The 14,962-nt window shown below is 43.8% G+C and overlaps 1 protein-coding gene across 1 annotated transcript in view; it reads right to left on the reverse strand.

Annotated features, from left to right (window-relative positions):
* Positions 1–14,962, reverse strand: part of zranb1a (zinc finger, RAN-binding domain containing 1a) — a 44,900-nt gene that overhangs the window by 11,493 nt on the left and 18,445 nt on the right. The window contains exons 3-6 of the mRNA XM_061907574.1: positions 6,107–6,294; positions 5,863–6,016; positions 5,709–5,780; positions 5,438–5,636 (exon numbers count right to left, since the gene is read on the reverse strand). Of these exons, the coding sequence (XP_061763558.1) occupies positions 5,438–5,636; positions 5,709–5,780; positions 5,863–6,016; positions 6,107–6,294 (613 nt within the window). The remainder of the gene's footprint in view (positions 1–5,437; positions 5,637–5,708; positions 5,781–5,862; positions 6,017–6,106; positions 6,295–14,962) is intronic.

The following is a 14,962-nucleotide window of genomic DNA, read 5'->3' on the forward strand; positions in this document are numbered from 1 at the left end:
TTCGGTCCTTGGCCCTGCACTCTTCAGCATCTACATGCTGCCTCTGGGTGACATCATACGCAAATACAGTATTAGCTTTCACTGTTAAGCTGAAGACACCCAACTCTACATGCCCCTAAAGCTGACCAACACGCCGGATTGTAGTCAGTTGGAGGCGTGTCTTAATGAAATTAAACAATGGATGTCCGCTAACTTTTTGCAACTCAACGCCAAAAAAACGGAAATGCTGATTATCGGTCCTGCTAGACACCGACCTCTATTTAATGATACAACTCAAACATTTGACAACCAAACAATTAAACAAGGCGACACGGTAAAGAATCTGGGTGTTATCTTCGACCCAACTCTCTCCTTTGAGTCAGTCACACATTAAAAGCGTTACTAAAACGGCCTTCTTTCATCTCCGTAATATCGCTAAAATTCGCTCCATTCTGTCCACTAAAGACGCTGAGATCATTATCCATGCGTTTGTTACGTCTCGCCTCGACTACTGTAACGTATTATTTTCGTCTCTCCCCATGTCTAGCATTAAAAGATTACAGTTGGTACAAAATGCGGCTGCTAGACTTTTGACAAGAACAAGAAAGTTTGATCACATTACACCTGTACTGGCTCACCTGCACTGGCTTCCTGTGCACTTAAGATGTGACTTTAAGGTTTTACTACTTACGTATAAAATACTACACGGTCTAGCTCCATCCTATCTTGCCGATTGTATTGTACCATATGTCCTGGCAAGAAATCTGCGTTCAAAGGACTCCGGCTTATTAGTGATTTCAAAAGCCCAAAAAAAGTCTGCGGGCTATAGAGCGTTTTCATTTCGGGCTCCAGTACTCTGGAATGCCCTCCCGGTAAAAGTTCGAGATGCCACCTCAGTAGAAGCATTTAAGTCTCACCTTAAAACTCATTTGTATACTCTAGCCTTTAAATAGACTCCCTTTTTAGACCAGTTGATCTGCCGTTTCTTTTCTTTTTCTCCTATGTCCCACTCTCCCTTGTGGAGGGGGTCCGGTCCGATCCGGTGGCCATGTACTGCTCGCCTGTGTATCGGCTGGGGACATCTCTGCGCTGCTGATCCGCCTCCGCTTGGGATGTTTTCCTGCTGGCTCCGCTGTGAACGGGACTCTCGCTGCTGTGTTGGATCCGCTTTGGACTGGACTCTTGCGACTGTGTTGGATCCATTATGGATTGAACTTTCACAGTATCATGTTAGAGCCACTCGACATCCATTGCTTTCCTCCTCTCCAAGGTTCTCATAGTCATCATTGTCACCGACGTCCCACTGAGTGTGAGTTTTCCTTGCCCTTATGTGGGCCTACCAAGGATGTCGTAGTGGTTTGTGCAGCCCTTTGAGACACTAGTGATTTGGGGCTATATAAGTAAACATTGATTGATTGATTGATTGATTGTTAGGGATGTAACAATAAACGGTATAATGATAAACCGCAGTAAAATTCCCGACGGTTAGTAATACCGTCAAAATTCTTAATTACCAAAAAAAAACGTCATTCATTAATGCATTTTGGGCCACACTGCTTACATTGTGGAAACGAAGTCCCAGCAGCACTGGCGCACGCGCACTAGCATCGTTTGGCTTGAAAATCAATTGCGGACAAACTACACAAACTTTGCTCCGCAGATTTCCCCTCGGAGTAAACAGAGCCAAGGGCTTTGTTTCACTTCATTTTCCATCGCTTCATCTCCGTGGAGTCACGGCGTGCGTTGAAGAGTGCATTGCTGTTTTTAGATGGAGACAAGCGTGGACAATATTGGAGACAGACGCACTTGTCTCACAGTACAAGTATACAGTGAAGGAAAAAAACTATTTCCTTCCGTTTTGTCCACTAGCGACGCTGAGATTATTATTTATGTGTTCATTACGTCTCGTCTCGATTACTGTAAGGCAGGGGTGCCCATTACGTCGATCGCGAGCTACCAGTCGACCGCGGGGGGTGTGTCAGTCGATCTCCAGCCAGGCTTTTAAAAAAAATAGACCTAAAAATTAGTGATCATCAATCTTCACCAAGACGTCACTTAAATGACATTCACGGTACCAGAGGGTCTTGTGAGATGACGCTGGCTGCTGCAAGATCATTATTATGAAAATATGACCGAGAGGAAGGCGAGAAACACTTTTTATTTCAACAGACTCTCGCGCCGTCCCTTCCGTCAAAACTCTAAAGGCCGACTGCACATTTCCTATCTTCACAATAAAAGCCCTGCTTCATGCTGTCTGCGCTAACTAAATACAGAGTCTCGGAAAACTGGCGTGCACAAGCGATCCCTCAGAATGCTGGCGTGCACGCCAGCTTTCCGAGACTCTTATTTTGTTAGTGCAGGCAGCATGAAGCAGGGCTTTTATTGTGAAGATAGGAAATGTGCAGTCGGCCTTTAGAGTTTTGACGGAAGGGACGGCGCGAAAGTCTGTTGAAATAAAAAGTGTTACTCGCCTTCCTCTCTGTCATTTTTTCATAATAATGAACTGGCAGCAGCCAGCGTCATCTCACAAGACCCTCGGGTGCCGTGAATGTCAATCAAGCAAGCTACGGAATTTGCCGCCAATGTTTTCCTTGTAAAGTGTATGGAAGCTGGATGAATTAGATGCCAAAAACCAACCACTCTCATGTGGTATTGTACAGAAAGGACAATTTTTTTTTCTCCTCCATTTGAAAATGTGGGCGTTATCATCATTACTGTCTGATTCCAATTAATGCAAGTCATCAGAATCAGGTAATACACCAACTTATATTCTTGTCTTCGTGAAAGAAAGACATCTATATGTGTTACACATGCTTGTATTATCATTAAACACATTTAACTTGTTTACAAAAATTTATCTTTCATAAATAAATAAATATAAATGATATGTATAAATGAGGTAGATCCCCTCGAGTTGGTCAATTGAAAAGTAGCTCGCCTGCAGAAAAAGTGTGGGCACCCCTGCTCTAAATCTAGCATTAAAAGATTACAGTTGGTACAAAATGCGGCTGCTAGACTTTTGACAAGAACAAGTAAGTTTGATCATATTACGCCTATACTGTATATACCTTTTTATACATACATACCTATGTATATGCAGTGTATACCTGCACTGGCTTACTGTCCACTTAAGATGTGACTTTAAAGGGGAACATTATCACCAGACCTATGTAAGTGTCAATATATACCTTGATGGTGCAGAAAAAAGACCATATATTTTTTTTACCAATTTCCGAACTCTAAATGGGTGAATTTTGACGAATTAAACGCCTTTCTGTTTATCGCGGTGGAGGTGATGACGTCAGAATGTGACGTCGCCGAGGTAATACAGCCGCCATTTTCATTTTCAACACATTACAAACACCGGGTCTCAGCTCTGTTATTTTCCGTTTTTTTTGACTATTTTTTGGGAACCTTGGAGACATCATGCCTCGACGGTGTGTTGTCGGAGGGTGTAACAACACTAACAGGGAGGGATTCAAGTTGCACCACTGAAGATGCGAAAAGTGTCTGCCGCCAGACCCCCATTGAATGTGCCAAAGTGTCTCCACATTTTACCGGCGAAGCAAAGGCAGACATGGCACAGAGATGTATGGATAACCTGCAGATGCATTTGCAACGATAGTCAACAAAATCACAAAGGTGAGTTTTGTTGATGTTGACTGCCAGCTAATCGATGCCAACATGCTACGCTAATCGATGCTAACATGCTATTTACCGGCGGTGCTAAAGCAGACATGGTACAGAGATGTATGGATAACATGTAGATGCATTTGCAACTATATTATGTTTCCTTCCACCCACATTTAATGCGAAAAAAACACTTACCAATCAACGGATTTAAGTTGCTCCAGTGTCAAAAGATGCGAAAGTCCTGATCGTTTGGTCCGCACATTTTACCGGCGATGTTAACGCAGCTATTCGGCCAAGCTATGGCTATGAATAGCGTCAATAGCTATTCGCTCAATAGCTTCAGTTTCTTCTTCAATACTTTCATACTCCAACCATCCGTTTCAATACATGCGTAATCTGTTGAATCACTTTAGTCGCTGAAATCAGAGTTTGAATCCGAGCTAATGTCGCTATATCTTGCTGTGGTATTCCCATTGTTTGTTTACATTGGCAGCCCTGTATGACGTCACAGGGAAATGGATAGTGGTTTCGAAGATAGCGAAAATAAGGCACTTTAAAGCTTTATTTGGGGATATTCCGAGACCGGTAAAATTTTGAAAAAAATTTCAAAAAATACAACAGGCCACTGGGAACCGATTTTTATTGTTTTTAACCCTTTTGAAATTGTGATAATGTTCCCCTTTACGGTTTTACTACTAACGTATAAAATACTTCACGGTCTAGCTCCATCCTATCTTGCTGATTGCATTGTACCATATGTCCCGGCAAGAAATCTGCGTTCAAAGAACTCTGGCTTATTAGTGATTCCCAGAGCTAAAAATAAATAAATAATAAAAATTAAAAAAAAGTCTGCAGGCTATAGAGCGTTTTCTATTCGGGCTCCAGTATGAAATGCCTTCCCGGTAACAGTAGAGATGTTACCTCAGTAGAAGCATTTAAGTCCCATCGTAAAACTCATTTGTATACTCTAGCTTTTAAATATACCCCCTTTTTAGACTAGTTGATCTGCCGTTTCTTTTCTTTTCTGCTCTGCCCCCCTCTCCCTTATGAAGGGGGGGCACAGGTCCGGTGGCCATGGATGAAGTGCTGGCTGGGTGGACCCCTCGCCTGTGCATCGGTTGGGGACATCTCCGCGCTGCTGACCCGTCTCCGCTTAGGATGGTCTCCTGCTGGCCCCACTATGGACTGGACTCTCACTATTATGTTAGATCCACTACGGACTGGACTTTCACAATATTATTCTCTGTGAACGGGACTCTCGCTGCTGTGTTGGATCCGCTTTGGACTGGACTCTCGCGACTATGTTGGATCCATTATGGATTGAACTTTCACAGTATTATGTTAGACCCGCTCGACATCCATTGCTTTCCTCCTCTCCAAGGTTCTCATAGTCATCATTGTCACCGATATCCCACTGGGTGTGAGTTTTCCTTGCCCTTATGTGGGCCTACCGAGGATGTCGTAGTGGTTTGTGCAGCCCTTTGAGACACTAGTGACTTAGGGCTATATAAGTAAACATTGATTGATTGTCGACCCACTCGACGTCCATTGCATCCGGTCTCCCCTAGAGGTTTCTCATAGTCATTCACATTGACATCCCACTGGGTTGTGAGTTTTTCCTTGCCCTTTTGTGGGCTCTGAACCGAGGATGTCGTTTTGGCTTGTGCAGCCCTTTGAGACACTTGTGATTTAGGGCTATAAAAATACACGATTGATTGATTAAATGATATTTGATGTTGCTATTGTTTTCTCAATATAGCGTCCATCAGCTTAAAATTGTTAGTTTTTCTTCAAATACGGTAACCGAGGCTTGCAGGCGTCTCACCAGTGCGAGCAGTCGTGCAGGCTGTCGTGAAGGGTCTTGCGGAGGACCGAGTCCTTGTCATAGATGCCCCACGTGGCCTGCAGAACTGAATCCAGCAGACAGTCTCCGGCCGTGCGGTTCCACAGGGCATACAGGCGGCTGTCCAGACGCGTGCCCAGCTCCATTGACCAGTTGATGACGGGCGATTCTTCCTCCAGCTCTGCACAGGACAGACCCGACGATGTATGGATGCATGCACAGGATGAGGAGGCAAGAATTGAAAGGGAAGTACCTTTCTGGACGTCTCGATCCAAAACTTCGTCAAACAATTTTTCCTGGACAGCCGGCGGAAGGTCCTCAATATCTGCACAGCACCGCCATTGGAAGAGGACGTTACCAAACTTTGAAAAATGCACAGGATAGTAACAAGGAGGCTGTCAATCAACCTGCAGGCAGCGTGAACGTGACCAAGTCTGTCAGGAAGTAGCAGGCAAAGTCTCCTTTGCGCTGATGCAGCGAGGCGGCGATCTCCCTGCGGATCTGCTCCGTCAGCTCCGGGCACACCATGGAGGGGATGCACTTGGCCGCCTGCTGGTTCACCTGAAAACACACAGGTCAGAGGTCAGCACGGGCACCACCTTCTGGGTTTTTTCCACATTCATACCGGAGAACCCCCGTTGGGTGACTGACCTCAGTGAGGAGGATGGCGAGCATGTCCTGCCTCTGGAAGCGGATGGCCAGGTGGACGAGCGTGAAGCCCACGTCGAAAGCCGACGCGCGGTTGAGCAGCTGCACCTCGTCGGCCGTGAGCTGCCGCGCGATGTCGCCGCCCGACGACTTGTAGGCCTCCACCGTCGCCAGATCGCCTTCCACTACGCCTGTGGGAGAAAGTGAAGTGAAGTGAAGTGAATTGTATTTATATAGCGCTTTTCTCTAGTGACTCAAAGCGCTTTACATAGTGAAACCCAATATCTAAGTTACATTTAAACCAGTGTGGGTGGCACTGGGAGCAGGTGGGTAAAGTGCCTTGCCCAAGGACACAACAGCAGTGACTAGAATGGCGGAAGCGGGAATCGAACCTGCAACCCTCAAGTTGCTGGCACGGCCACTCTACCAACCGAGCTATGCCGCCCCACGGAAACTCAGGACCACATAGACACACTACAGAAGCTAACAAGGACTTAATAATAAACTTTGTCTACATCAGGGGTAGGGAACCTACGGCTCGCGAGCCAGATGTGGCTCTTTTGATGACTGCATCTGGCTCTCGGATAAATCTGAGCTGACATTGCTTAACACGATAAGTAATGAATAATTCCACTTGTAATCACAGTGTTAAAAATAACGTTCAAAATATAAAACATTCTCATGCATTTTTAATCCATCCATCCGTTTTTCCAACGCACCTGTTCAAGAAGTTGTGTTAATGGTAAGAAGTTATTTATTTATTATTGGTTAGTGTGGGGCTTACCCTCCCGACCACCAGGCACCGACATGAGAGCCTGTTTCAGGGTTACATTATTATTTTATTTTTCAATAAGTCTAGCAGTTGCTTTCCAGCAATTGTCTTTTTCTCTTCCGTTCTCGCTCGCGCTCTGGCTCCAGCCCCAACCCCGTCTCTCCTCCTGGCTGCTGCTTATAACAGAGCGACAGGTGATTAGATAACAAGGCCCAGGTGGGCAATCTACGCACCTGTCGCTGATTTCGAGGCCGATCATGGCAACACCCCGCAGGCCACGCCCTCTCCACAGTTAGCTTCAGAATAACAATGTTATTACAAAGAATAAGAGACCTATTAAATTGATTATTTTTGGGTGTAGAATGTTAATAAATATGTGAAATTGGACATTCACACAATGTTAATAAATATGTGAAATTGGACATTCACACATTTAATAATAATAATATATTGATAATTTTTTGGGTGTAGAATTCTTTAGCTCGGTTTAGCTCGGTTGGTAGAGCGGCCGTGCCAGCAACATGAGGGTTGCAGGCTCGATTCCCGCTTCCGCCATCCTAGTCACTGCTGTTGTGTCCTTGGGCAAGACACTTTACCCACCTGCTCCCAGTGCCACCCACACTGGTTTGAATGTAACTTAGATATTGGGTATCACTATGTAAAGCGCTTTGAGTCACTAGAGAAAAAGCGCTATATAAATATAATTCACTATTATACTCTAGAAATGTTGGTCTTAATTAAAAATGCACGCGTTTAGTTGTGTTCAGTGTTAAAAAAAATATATTATATGGCTCTTACGGAAATACATTTTTAAATATTTGGCTTCCTGGCTCTATCAGCCATATAGGTTCCCGACCCCTGGTCTACATGAACGAGCAGCACGTCTCAAATAATTACCTGGTCTATGACTGACATCGCCATGAACTAATTGCAACTCTGCTTACCAACACGGAGAATAAGACGACATAGGGATCACGGTCGCAATTGGCCGATTCCTATAATTAACTGTAGATTTTATTCACAATTATAAGCAAAAAAATACAGAACAGTGTAATAATAGCAGCACAACTAAATCAAAAACTCTTCTACTTACTATAGAACTGGGCGATATACAGACGATATACGATAAAAGATCAAGTTGGCTGACGATAAGAGGTTTTAATACTATCGTTAAAGTAGTTCTCAGTTAGTTGTTGCCTCATTCCTGTGAGAATCCTGCGTGTGACTAAAGCATTAGGGCAGTGGTTCTCAACCTTTTTTCAGTGATGTACCCCCTGTGAATTTTTTTTTTAATTCAAGTACCCCCTAATCAGAGCAAAGCATTTTTGGTTGAAAAAAAAAAAAGTAAAATACAGCACTATATCATCAATTTCTGATTTATTAAATTGTATAACAGTGCAAAATATTGCTCATTTGTAGTGGTCTTTCTTAAACTATTTGGAAAAAAAGATATACAAATAACTAAAAACTTGTTGAAAAATAAGCAAGTGATTCAATTATAAATGCAGATTTCTACACATAGAAGTAATCATCAACTTAAAGTGCCCTCTTTGGGGATTGTGATAGAGATCCATCAGGCTTCATCAACTTCATTCTAAACATTTCTTCACAAAAAAAGCAATTTTTAACATCAATATTTATGGAACATGTCCACAAATCTAGCTGTCAACACTGAATATTGCATTGTTGCATTTCTATTAACAGTTTATGAACTTACATTCATATTTTGGTGAAGTATTAAAGGATTTTTGAATTGTTGCTATTCTTTACAATATTTTTTTTAAAATCTCACGTACCCCTTGGCATACCTTCAAGTACCCCCAGGGGTACGCGTACCCTTATTTGAGAACCACTGCATTAGGGAGTGGGGGTTGGTCAATGTATCCAGGACTAGCTGCGGCGCGCTCAAAAAAACACCAAATAGCATATGTGAGCAGACAATATTGTATCATCTCTCTGACTTATTAGACTTAATACATCTTCAAATCGAGGAAATGCTGTAGTAGTGCATTCTTTACGCAGTCTTCACTTCGCTTTAAGTGAGGGATGAGCCAAAGACTAACCCAGAACCCACTGTGTGTCGCGATAATGCATATTGATGACACCTTCTGGCTGTGTCCTGCCAAAAAACGACAAGAGAAAGCTGTGCGCTGATGAGTCCTCGCTAGCTAGCTAGCGACTAACGTCCCTCCACAGTGTGAAACTGCTTCTAAGTCAGCAATCCTAGCCTCCATGGCGGCAAATAAACACAGTTTCTTGCAGGTATCATTATCACTGCAGGACAAACATACTACAATACACACCGTAAGAGAATATGCTAACCGCATAGCTAGAGATCTTGAATGTAAACAGAAGTGGGTCGAGCGATACAAATAAACGGTAACAATATCAAGAATAGTATAATGTCAGGTATCAAGTCGATACTCCAGTGCAGGGGTGCCCACACGTTTTCTGCAGGCGAGCTACTTTTCAATTGACCAACTCGAGGGGATCTACCTCATTTATATATATCATTTATATCTATTTATTTATGAAAGAGACATTTTTGTAAACAAGTTAAATGTGTTTAATGATACTACAAGCATGTGTAACACATATAGATGTCTTTCTTTCACGAAGACAAGAATATAAGTTGGTGTATTACCTGATTCTGATGACTTGCATTGATTGGAATCAGACAGTAATGATGATAACGCCCACATTTTCAAATGGAGGAGAAAAAAAGTTGTCCTTTCTGTACAATACCACATGAAAGTGGTTGGTTTTTGGCATCTAATTCATCCAGCTTCCATACACTTTACAAGAAAAACATTGGCGGCAAATTCCGTAGCTTGCTTGATTGACATTCATGGCACCCGAGGGTCTTGTGAGATGACGCGGGCTGCTGCCAGTTCATTATTATGAAAAAATGACCGAGAGGAAGGCGAGAAACACTTTTTATTTCAACAGACTTTCGCGCCGTCCCTTCCGTCAAAACTCTAAAGGCCGACTGCACATTTCCTATCTTCACAATAAAAGCCCTGCTTCATGCTGCCCGCGCTAACAAAATAAGAGTCTCAGAAAGCTGGCGTGCACAAGTGATGTGCACGCCAGCTTTCTGAGGGATCGCTTGTGCACGCCAGTTTTCCGAGACTCTGTATTTAGTTAGCGCAGGCAGCATGAAGCAGGGCTTTTATTGTGAAGATAGGAAATGTGCAGTCGGCCTTTAGAGTTTTGACGGAAGGTACGGCGCCAGAGTCTGTTGAAATAAAAAGTGTTTCTCGCCTTCCTATCGGTCATATTTTCATAATAATGATCTTGCAGCAGCCAGCGTCATCTCACAAGACCCTCCGGTACCGTGAATGTCATTTAAGTGACGTCTTGGTGAAGATTGATGATCACTAATTTTTAGGTCTATTTTTTTTAAAAGCCTGGCTGGAGATCGACTGACACACCCCCCGCGGTCGACTGGTAGCTCGCGATCGACGTAATGGGCACCCCTGCTCCAGTGGTTAGATTGATATCTTTTGTCGTTTTTGTTTACCAATTTAGGAAGTAAGTTCCTGGACAAAGTAAGGCTTTGAGGGCAAAAAACAAAAGATTTAAATCAGAGATAACATTTAGAATTAATTTAAATATTGAATTGACATTGATACACCGCCATCCTGTGTTTGTGTCGGATTATAAATGTGATCAAAAATGTCTTCATTCATTTATCTACAAAACCGTGTTATCAGTATTGGCATGATTAATACTGATGATGATACTACTTTGTACTGGATCGCTACCCATATGAACCGAATGTAAAGTATCCAAACACTAATATTATTTTAACAGAAATATAGATAGAATCAAGTTATAACAAAGTAACCAAATAATAATAGTAAATTAGGAAGTAGAATAATAGTTTTGACAAAATAATACAACAGGAAATTATGCAATATCTTACGTATGGCTTATGTCAGAAAGCCAAATTAGGAGCCTTTTTAACCTGATTTGAAATTATTATAGAGAGTCCAGCCCCTTTCAAGATCACTGGATCGGTTCGCAGCCGAGTGTGAAGCGGCCGGAATGAGAATCAGCACCTCCAAATCCGAGTCCATGGTTCTCTCCCGGAAAAGGGTGGAGTGCCATCTCCGGGTTGGGGAGGAGACCCTGCCCCAAGTGGAGGAGTTCAAGTACCTAGGAGTCTTGTTCACGAGTGGGGGAAGAGTGGATCGTGAGATCGACAGGCGGGTCGGTGCGGCGTCTTCAGTAATGCGGACGTTGTACCGATCCGTTGCGGTGAAGAAGGAGCTGAGCCGGAAGGCAAAGCTCTCCATTTACCGGTCGATCTACGTTCCCATCCTTACCTATGGTCATGAGCTTTGGGTCATGACCGAAAGGACAAGATCACGGGTACAAGCGGCCGAAATGAGTTTCCACCGCCGTGTTCCGGGGCTCTCCCTTAGAGATAGGGTGAGAAGCTCTGTCATCCGGGAGGAACTCAAAGTAAAGTCGCTGCTCCTTCACATGGAGAGGAGCCAGATGAGGTGGTTCGGGCATCTGGTCAGGATGCCACCCGAACGCCTCCCGAGGGAGGTGTTTAGGGCACGTCCAACCGGTAGGAGGCCACGGGGAAGACCCAGGACACGTTGGGAAGACTATGTCTCCCGGCTGGCCTGGGAACGCCTCGGGATCCCCCAGGAAGAGCTAGACGAAGTGGCTGGGCTTCCCTGCTTAGGCTGCTGCCCCCGCGACCCGACCTCGGATAAGTGGAAGAAGATGGATGGATGGATGGATGGATGAAATTATTATAATACCTTTTATATGTCAAATAATATATAGTGACATAGGGCTGGGCGATATGTCAATATACTCGATATATCGCTGGTTTTGCTCATAGAAAATGACTACATTGTGATATTCGAGTATACGTTCTCACGCAGTTGCTTTTAGTTGTGGGCATTACACTACATGCGTTTCTCACTCTTTCTTGTCCCTCCTTCTCAAAGAGAGTTAAAGGCCTACTGAAATGAGATTTTATTTAAACGGGGATAGCAGGTCCATTCTATGTGTCATACTTGATCATTTCGCGATATTGCCATATTTTTGCTGAAAAGATTTAGTAGAGAACATCGACGATAAAGTTCGCAAATTTTGGTCGTTAATAAAAAAAGCCTTGCCTGTACCGGAAGTAGCAGACCATGTGCGCGTGACGTCACTGGTTGTAGGGCTCCTCACATGTGAACATTGTTTACAATGTGAGCCATCAGCAGTAAGAGCAATTCGGACCGAGAAAGCGACAATTTCCCCATTAATTTGAGCGAGGATGAAAGATTCATGGATGAGGATATTGATAGTGAAGGACTAGAAAAAAAAAAAACAAGCGAAGGCAAGTAAGAGCGATTCAGATTTTTTTAGACACATTTACAAGGATAATTCTGGAAAATCCCTCATCTGCTATTGTGCTGCTAGTGTTTTAGTGAGATTAAATAGTCCCTGAAGTCGGAGGGGTGTGGCCACGGGTGTCTTGACGCCAGAGTCTCTGAGGGAAGTCACGCAGCTGATCTCCAGTAAGAGGCGACTTTATACCACAAATTTTCTCACCGAAAACTGCCGGTTGACATGTGGTCAGGATCCATGTTCGCTTGACTGCTCTGATCCATAGTAAAGCTTCACCTCCGGGAATTTTAAACAAGGAAACACCGGCTGTGTTTGTGTGGCTAAAGGCTAAAGCTTCCCAACCAAATCTTTCTACTGTGACTTCTACAATATTAATTGAACAAATTGCAAAAGATTCAGCAACACAGATGTCCGAAAAACTGTAGAATTATGCCGTTAAAGCAGACGACATTTAGCTGTGTGTGTGCGCAGCGCTCATACTTCCTAAAAACCCGTGACGTCTTGCGTACACGTCATCATTACACGACTTTTCGAAGACGAAACTCCCGGGAAATTTAAAATTGTAATTTAGTAAACTAAAAAGGCTGTATTGGCATGTGTTGCAATGTTAATATTTCATGATTGATATATCAATCAATCAATGTTTACTTATATAGCCCTAAATCACTGGTGTCTCAAAGGGCTGCACAAACCACTACGACATCCTCGGTAGGCCCACATAAGGGCAAGGAAAACTCACACCCAGTGGGACGTCGGTGACAATGATGACTATGAGAACCTTGGAGAGGAGGAAAGCAATGGATGTCGAGCTGTGCCAACATGATACTGTGAAAGTTCAATCCATAATGGATCCAACACAGTCGCGAGAGTCCAGTCCAAAGCGGATCCAACACAGCAGCGAGAGTCCCGTTCACAGCGGAGCCAGCAGGAAACCATCCCAAGCGGAGGCGGATCAGCAGCGCAGAGATGTCCCCAGCCGATACACAGGCAAGCAGTACATGGCCACCGGATCGGGGAGAGTGGGACATAGAAGAAAAAGAAAAGAAACGGCAGATCAACTGGTCTAAAAAGGGAGTCTATTTAAAGGCTAGAGTATACAAATGAGTTTTAAGGTGAGACTTAAAAACTTCTACTGAGGTGGCATCTCGAACTGTTACCGGGAGGGCATTCCAGAGTACTGGAGCCCGAACGGAAAACGCTCTACAGCCCGCAGACTTTTTTTGGGCTTTGGGAATCACTAATAAGCCGGAGTCCTTTGAACGCAGATTTCTTGCAGGGACATATGGTACAATACAATCGGCAAGATAGGATGGAGCTAGACCGTGTAGTATTTTATACGTAAGTAGTAAAACCTATATATAAACTATCAGACTGTGTGGTGGGTAGTAGTGGCTCTCAGTAGGCCTTTAAACTTTCCTAAGCATGTATTTTTTCAGTTGTTTCAAGCTAGCTTAGCGATTAGCATGCTTTCTTGTTTGTTGCTCCTGCTTGCACTTACTCGGGTGTGTAACACGTTTAGCCTTGTCGTCCGGTGGTGATACTACTTTTACGAAATTTAGCTTAGAGAAAGGAGTATTGGCTTTGAAAGTCCTCTACAAATCAGGCCAATGTGCCAAAGCGAAGTGTCATGTCATTCAACTGTGGCAACAAAGCAGATTTTAGAGCTACACGGCTGCAGCAGCAGACTCCCTTAGGAGGAATGTGGATGGAATTCTGCCAAAAGTCAGCTGATGGATGAGCGTAAACACACTCTTGCACAATCTAACCATGATCACCTCTCACGCTGAGAGTGGACTGGCAGAAGAAAAACGTGTTTACATGGGAGATTTGAGGAAGTATTCAGCTGGCCTTGAAGGCGCCGGACACTTCCTGTACTGCTGAGAAAGGGGAAAAAAAAGGGTCACCTGACTTGGAAAGAACAAGGTGACAGTAACAAGAACTGCACATTGTGGAATGTCATAATGTCCTAGTTTGTAGGTGGGCAGGGTACAAATTATGAATGGAATATAATTTATAATTAAAATAATATCGTCAGCATTATTTTGAAACCAAATTAAAAACTAATGTAATCATAATAACAAGAGAAGTCTGATATCGGCCGATATATGCTTTAAAACGTAATATCCGAAATTTTTAAATCACCGCTGTACGGCGTGGCACACAGACCTAGGGAGAAGTACAGAGCGCCAATAAACCTTAAAAGGAACTGCCTTTGCGTGCCGGCCCAATCACAAAAATATCTACGGCTTTTCACACACACACAAGTGAATGCAAAGCATACTTGGTCACCAGCCAAACGGGTCACACTGAGGCTGGCCGTATAAACAACTTTAACACTGTCACAAATATGCGCCACAGTGTGAACCCACACCAAACAAGAATGACAAACACTTTTCGAGAGAACATCCGCACCGCATAACAACAGAACAAAAACCCAGAAACCCTTGCAGCACTAACTCGTCCGGGATGCCACAATAGCTACCCCCCTACACCACCCCCCAACCCCGCCCATCTCAACCTCCTCATGCTCTCTCAGGGAGAGCATTTCCCAAATTCCAAGCTGCTGTTTTGAGGCATGTTGAACAAAATAATGCACTCTGTGACTTCAACAATAAATATGGCAGTGCCATGCGCCACAGTGTGAACCCACACCAAACAAGAATGACAAACACTTTTCGAGAGAACATCCGCACCGCATAACAGAACAAAAACCCAGAAACCCT

Source organism: Nerophis ophidion, linkage group LG08 (genome assembly GCF_033978795.1).
Source record: "Nerophis ophidion isolate RoL-2023_Sa linkage group LG08, RoL_Noph_v1.0, whole genome shotgun sequence".
Lineage (NCBI taxonomy): Eukaryota > Metazoa > Chordata > Actinopteri > Syngnathiformes > Syngnathidae > Nerophis > Nerophis ophidion.